Source organism: Drosophila nasuta, chromosome 3, assembly GCF_023558535.2.
Source record: "Drosophila nasuta strain 15112-1781.00 chromosome 3, ASM2355853v1, whole genome shotgun sequence".
In the NCBI taxonomy this organism is placed as follows: domain Eukaryota; kingdom Metazoa; phylum Arthropoda; class Insecta; order Diptera; family Drosophilidae; genus Drosophila; species Drosophila nasuta.
This window is the reverse complement of record NC_083457.1, coordinates 12,587,354-12,594,503: the sequence shown is the minus strand read 5'-3', so window position 1 is coordinate 12,594,503 and position 7,150 is coordinate 12,587,354. Positions and strand designations below refer to the sequence as shown.

At 37.1% G+C, this 7,150-nt stretch overlaps 1 protein-coding gene across 1 annotated transcript; it reads right to left on the bottom strand.

Annotated features, from left to right (window-relative positions):
* Window positions 1-1,359: 1,359 nt before the first annotated feature.
* Window positions 1,360-2,437, bottom strand: LOC132790322 (uncharacterized). The gene is made up of 4 exons (XM_060798812.1): window positions 2,270-2,437; window positions 2,131-2,204; window positions 1,926-2,073; window positions 1,360-1,869 (listed from the first exon to the last, which is right to left on the bottom strand). Exons 1-4 carry the CDS (start codon window positions 2,382-2,384, stop codon window positions 1,730-1,732), a joined length of 477 nt encoding a protein of 158 aa, XP_060654795.1. The 5' UTR covers window positions 2,385-2,437; the 3' UTR covers window positions 1,360-1,729.
* Window positions 2,438-7,150: the final 4,713 nt, after the last annotated feature.

The following is a 7,150-nucleotide window of genomic DNA, read 5'->3' as shown; positions in this document are numbered from 1 at the left end:
AAAGTGGACACAAACTTTCGAGTTTGGCAGACAGGTTTGCATCAAATTTATAGTTAATTTTCAATTCAGCTGAACAAGCTTACACGTTTCAATGAATGGATTTTGTTTTCACATCTAGCATACCTAAACACACAAACGCACTCAGGTAACAGCGATGTGTCAAAGGCAAACTTTGCAGACAACAAAAGCTCAGCGTCGACAACCCGACAACAGTGGCAGCCATCTAGAAAAGGGGAATAAAATGTGTTCTTAGCTCCCTTTTCAATAAAATCCAGCATGCGCCTCTGCTGAAGTTGGATCTAAAAACGCAAATAAAAATTCAAAACGAAACTAATCTGCAAGTGAACCCGATGAGCTCAACACACACACAGAACGAAAGAGAGGGAAAGACAGATACGAATACGAGTATACAAAAGCAATTTGTTTGTGGTGCTCACTATTGTTGCATTATTATTGTTTTCTGGCTGCGTCTGGCTGGTGGAGAGCACAAAAAAAAGCAACAAAAAAAGCAACTGTGGAGCTGATGGAGACAGTTGCAGAAGCAACACACAGCACATGTTTGCCGCCTTGTCGGGCCGCATTTGCCACTTTATACTAACTCGTTTTTCCCGCTTTTTTCCACTTTTCAATGCGTGCATGCAAGTGTGTGTTGGTGTGTGTGTGTGTGTGGCCTGTCCTTGCGGTGTATTTAACCTGTCTGCTCGTTGGATTACGAGCCACCCACCCACAGACAAAGCGACAGACAGACGGGAGACGGGAGACATTCAAACAAACAACACACACAGTATGTATCTATTCATATGCCACTTTGGTGCACAAGCTTGTGTGGATGTGTGAATGTGTGTGTGTGTGTTTGTTTGTTGGGTAATGCAATACGCATGCATCGAGCGGCAAATACCCCGCAAACGCGTGCCTGCCACAGCCAGAGAGCAACCGCTGACACCAACACCAGCCTGACGCATATGGCTGCAGTTCTTTAGCAGACATTTTAACGCTTATTTTAGTTTGGGCTACGCTTTTGGTTACACACTCTCACACACTAACACACACTCTCACTCACACATTCACGCACTCACACAGACAACCGCAATGTTCACACTAATTTGCACAAGCGGCGTCAACGCGTCGACGCGACGTCTCTTTGCGTGTTCTTTTCCAGCTCAATTGCATTTCACACTTTGCTGCTGGCATTGAAGCTCTGCCCCCTTTTGCAACGAAGCTTGGCTGTCAAGCGTCAATGCAAGTAGCGTAGAGTGCTCCCCTCTTCATTCCGGCACCTTTCCACAACTTTCGGTTTTGATTACTGCATTACTTGTCAATGCTTTAATGCGTTTTAAATTAACTGCGATGCAAAATAAAGTAGTACATTAATGTATATGTTTTAATATTGGTATTATGATTATCATTCTTGAATTATTTTCAATCCTAAGAAGACACACATTCGTAGATTTAACAGATTTAAAAATAAAAAGTTAATGAAATATATTGAAATATGAAAAACAGATTCTTAGATTCTCATGCATTAGCTTAAATTTTTAGTCAATGACTGAATTTGCAGTCAAGTATTTTATTTACGGGTAATTATCTGACGAAAAACGCTGCATTTCCATTATTATCATTATTAGTTTCGCACTGGACTTTTTTTTTTATATAGCTACTTCTTGGCATACTTTAAATCGTTTAAAAAACACTTAGAATCGCAATTATATCAGATATTGAGATATTTTAATTATAGAAGAGAACTTTCTTGTTTTTTTGTTAGATGGTTTTCGATTCTCTTAAAAGCTGGTACCTCTTTCCCGGGACATGCAACGCGTTGCATATCCTGAAAGTCTGTCAAGACAGCGTATATAAAATACAACCAGCAACCTAAGCAATAAATTTCATATAAGTTGACAGAATTTCACCGGTACTCTTTAGCTTACCTGCTATCAAATAGAGCCACAAAATTGCAACCAGGGAGCCTTTCGTATCACTCCGCAGATGAAACCAATAGAACAAGCTTTTGTAGATCATTGTATAAGTAAAGAGAGCTGCTACCATCAACCAGGGCAAGAATAACCACCGATTAGACTAAAAGTAAATTATGCAAACTAACAAAGTTTAGTTGAAACTTCAAGTTTTGCTTACGTTTCTGGAACCGATGAAAAGTATCATACTCGAAAATATCTGAAGAAGACAGATATGATTGATGATTAGTTGATCTGTAATACATATATAATGACGATTAGGTAATTCACAAGACTTCCGATACAATCTCAACAGTCACCCTCTTTGTGCGAACGGGAAAGACCTTCGACGAAGATAATGACAGCCATTGATAGTATTATCGATATCACCGCAATACCGTTTCGCGCATTTTTACTTATCCATTCGTAAAACATTCTTCCGTTAAAGTCCCAACCGAATGCGAGCAACTCACTTTGAGAACTGATTAATATTTCCAGTTTAGGCCCCAGCTGGGGCAACTGAATCATTGAGTATTGATAAGTTCTGAATTTTGCAATATCTTCGAGCAATATAATAATAAATAGCGATATCGGCATTTCCAACCTCGAAGGTACATATTAGAATGTGTCATACGTTCACAGTTTTCCTGTTTTTATTGTATTTATATTAGATTTTATATGAACGTATGATATTTCTCATATCGTATCGCACAAAGGCTTATAAGAAAACGATATAAATATCCCATAAACTTTATGAATGAATTTTAAGCTTTCGTTTTTATTTATTATCTCATGTTTTACCTTAAATTCATATTACAAAATTTAATTTTTTGTCGTATTATTGTTTGTAAATAATTTTAATTGAATTTTAAAGCCATGGAATTGTGTCAACATTCTCCTTCTTCATAGTGACATGGAAGAACTCCAAGAAGACTGAAAAAGACAATGGGAAACATTGATACGATCCAAGGCAGCGCGAAAAAACATTGTTGCCTTCCCCTATTTCCCTGATTTGGGTTAAATGTTTACTTGGTCTGACAGATAGCAGCTAATATCAGAAGACACCCAAAGAAGGCACTTAAGTCATATCATATTGCATATACGACGAAGCATGTATGAGCCCGGTGTTTAATAGCGAAATATTCGCAGTTTATTTATACATAATTGTTAAATAATATAAGTTATAAGCACGCGATGATTTATAATTTATATTATATACAAGTAAATATTATGTACTTGCATCAAAAAAATTATACATTGTCATTATACATAAAAGTTCCATTAGGTTTCCAGGTAAAGTACTTCAGAGGGTGCAAATGTAATCGTAATGTGATTGAAGTGAAACAGCAAGAAGGAATATGTGAAAAGTTTTCTCAAAATGTCGATAGACGTGTACTTAGCACACATACATACATATACGCACATACATATACACTCACACACATACACCCACGCATACACGAACAGACTGCATAAGTTGGAGTAGAACGCGTTTCGCGTAAATTAGCCAAGTGTAGACTTCATTAAGTAGCGCCAGTAAATTAAGTGCTAATGTTGAAAGTTTTGACCGCCAAAGTGCGCAATGCAATGTAGTTGTAGTTGTAGCCAAAGCTTCAGCTATTGTTGTTGTTCGCGCCACGCTTCCGCCGGAAACAGTCAACAGCAGCAGCAGCAAAAGCAACAGCAGCAACCGCAACAACAACGATAGTACAATAACATCAGCAGCAGCAACGGCAGCAACGAGTCCAAATTGATGATGGTTGCCCCAACGAAAATTGCACTCACTTTCTCTAGTCTCCAGGGTACACAGCTTACAGGGTAACTGAAATTCCTGTTTTTGTTGTTGATGTTGGAATTTTCTGCTGCTGGTGCGTTTGCCACGCAGTCTGCAAATTTTTAATGCTTTAATCTTGATGCTAATAAATCTTGAAGTTGCTGGCACTTCCACATTACTTTCAAGCCAAACACAGAAAAGAAAGAGAGAGGGATGCGGGGTGTAAGCGAAGGGGTTAGTCCTCCTTTTTTGAGAGAGGCCACCGGGCCAAATTCAATTAGACAGCTGCACGCTTAACCGTCTTAGTTTAAGCCAATTTGAATGCATTTTACCAAGCGGCGACCGCTCACTAAAGTGCTGCCTCCCTTCACTTCCACTACTTTCCACCTTCACTCCGCTTGTTGCTGTTCTTGACTGGCGGCCCCCCGCCTTGGTCTTGGTTCCTGGTAATTACAACTGACGCTTAAAGAGTGCGAGAGAGAGCTCTGTGTGTGGAAATTGCCGCTGACAGTTTGGCAGTGTCGGTTTTACTAATCGAATTAAGACTTTGGCCTTTTGCGTGCAGCACTGCTATTGATTAGCAATGTTTTTGTTATTAATAACTATACACAACATCAAAGGTATACAACAAATATTAAGCAGTTGTCTCAACCTGTCAAAAGACATGCACGAACAGCGATCATAGTAGAACAGCTCGGGAAATAAAATTTAACCGCTTTTTTCTCTTTCTAATTTGCATGCAAAGCAACTCACAGCTTTGTCCCTCGCGCATATTGGTTGGAATACCATTTAATTCAAGTTTATACATTTTTTAAAAAATATTTAAAATTTTAGTAATATAATAAATATTTTCTGAATTATTAGGATAAAGATTTATTGCAATTTCAAAACATCGTAACTAATTTGGCCGTGAACAAGCATGAACTCTGTAAATTAGAGTCAAATAGGAAGTTATTTTACAGACTAAAAAGATTCAATCGTAGTATCAAAATGTATATTTGCATTACATTGCAATTTACAGCTGTTTCTTTTATTTTGTTTCAAAATACTTTATTGCAAAATTTATTAGTACAAAATATTAGTTAATTTTCTTGTTTATCAGAAAAATGTGATTAAATAATATAGTTTGATATGTCAGGCACTATCTTACTTGTATAACGGACTAAAAATATTAAATCATATAAAAACAATTATTTGCATTGCAATTTGCAGCTATAGTTTCCATTGGACTTCAACTTTTTTGTTGTATTTTTTTACCACAAGTGAGTAATTTAATATAATAAATATAAAAAATGGATACAGACGAATTTTAGAACTATAACAGATTATTAACCTAAAACTAAAGAAAACAATTTCAAAATCATAATATAATACATATTTGAGAAAATAATAATTGATAATTTAAGGGTAAATACAAAAACCCTATTTAACTATATAGATATAGTATTCATGTTCTTTACCTTTTAGACCCAAATTTTTAGTTCTAAGACTAAAATCTTTATTTTATAACTTCATAATTAAATTTTTAACCCCAACTCTATCTCATTTCAATTCCCATTTCGCTCTCACCTTAAACCTAAATCTTGACCCACTGTGCTTTGGGTCGCTGTCGCTGTCAGTGGCAGTTGGCGTTTGCTGACACTGTGGGTGGATTGCGGTGGCTTTCATTGTGTCCCACCACATCCCCGTCTGCACTTTAGTGGTTTTGTGGCCACAAGTGGAGCCCCGAGTTGTGACACACAACTGTCAAAGTGGCTCGTGACAAATTTGTTATTAGCACAAAGGCAAAAGAAGGCTTCAGGCTTCTGGCTGCCTTCTGGCTGGCTTCTGGCTTCTAGCTGACAGCTTGGCTGCTCAACAGCTCAACTGTTCAACTGCTCAAATGCAGAATGTCCTCGCTTCCTCGCTTGTGCCATCAACTTGTGTTTTATTAACTCAGAATTTATGGTCCGCCATTAGGCACTGGAAATTAATCAAATTTTTTATTTGCCATTCGCGAACAAAAATTTAACAACATAAATTTGTATTTAAAAATGAGTTAGCTACGCAGCTTGTATTGTGTGTTGAATCTTCTCCTACCCCGAACACAGCACAGTTTGGGTTTTTGTGTTGCTCAGACTTTGAGTCAATTTCACGCAGCCTCACCTGCCAAATGAATGCCATTTTTCTTAGCCAACGTCTCTCTCTCTCTCTTATTATGTAAGAATTTGTCATTTTCGAGCATGACTCGACTAGATGAAATGCAATTTAGCTACAGCAAAGCAAGGCATTTTAATGTTCTTATTTAATGGCTGGCCTTAAAGCGAAAGCATCCACAAACCATTGAAGCATGCAGTCCTGCTGCCATGCCAGAGTCAAGCTAGCAGCTGCCTCATCAAGCGAAACTTTGTCCAGAATAAACAGAGCATATGTTGGCCAGTCTGAGAAGTAGACCCCACTATGGGTTGTTGTTGTTGTTGCCTGTTTTATGCCCAGAAAAAGTGCAAAAATATGTTGCACATAAATTTGTATTAAGTTTGCCGCTGTCACTTTTTCGTTCGCCTAAGCAATGTGGGCAGACAGCATAACGACATAATCATAAATTTAAATATGCAACCCAGCGAACCCCTTGCCCCTCTCCCTTCTTCTAACAGTTGTACTTATGTCGCAACACACACACACTCACACACTTTACATTTCTTAGCAAGCAGGCAAAAAAAAAGCAGCATAAGAGCTGAGCAGAAAGAAAAGCGGTAAAAACCTTCGCAGTGACAGTTTCACTTTGCCTGGCATAAGGAATTTCAGCTGCCGCCACACACACATGTTGCCCTGCTTTATGCGTGTTAAATGAAGTTGTTTCGAATGGAAATGGGTGGGAGTATGGTTGGGAGAAGGGGATTGGAAATGGAACAGAACAGACTCTTGGGTCTACGCCTCCAAGGGATCTGCTAAGTGCTACACGCCAAACACACACACACAATATACATACATATATTCAATGTGTTCTAACATTCTAACTATTGGATGTTTCAAGCTAATGTCCTAAATGATTTCTACTTATCTGTTCTTATTTAGATAATGTGGACATTATTACGAGAATCAATGTTAAATAAATATGATAGACAATGTAGCAAATATATAGAAAAACCAAAATTCTTCAATTTAGAATATATTTATAATAAATATAATAATAAAAGTAACATCCAAATTGTTTAATTTTTTCAAACATTGCGGATTGATTAGATTAAGAAAGTAATTTAATTGGATTTCTTATTTTAAAAACAATATATATATTTTCCGAATTTAGTTTCGTTTAATTCAATACAACTTAATGCTTATCGATTACTCAAATTTTTCGGACTTGGTTCTGTTTGAAAAGTTACAATTTAATGCATTTCAAAACTCCTTAGATATATTGCATTACTACTATATGATTTCTCATACATAA

Coding starts and splice junctions, on each gene's coding strand:
- LOC132790322 (XM_060798812.1), bottom strand. CDS start 2,384: ATGTTTTACGAATGGATAAGTAAAAATGCGCGAAACGGTATTGCGGTG. Junction 2,074..2,130: donor TTTTCATCGGTTCCAGAAAC/GTAAGCAAAACT, acceptor ATTTACTTTTAG/TCTAATCGGTGGTTATTCTT. Junction 1,870..1,925: donor GTGGCTCTATTTGATAGCAG/GTAAGCTAAAGA, acceptor TTTATTGCTTAG/GTTGCTGGTTGTATTTTATA.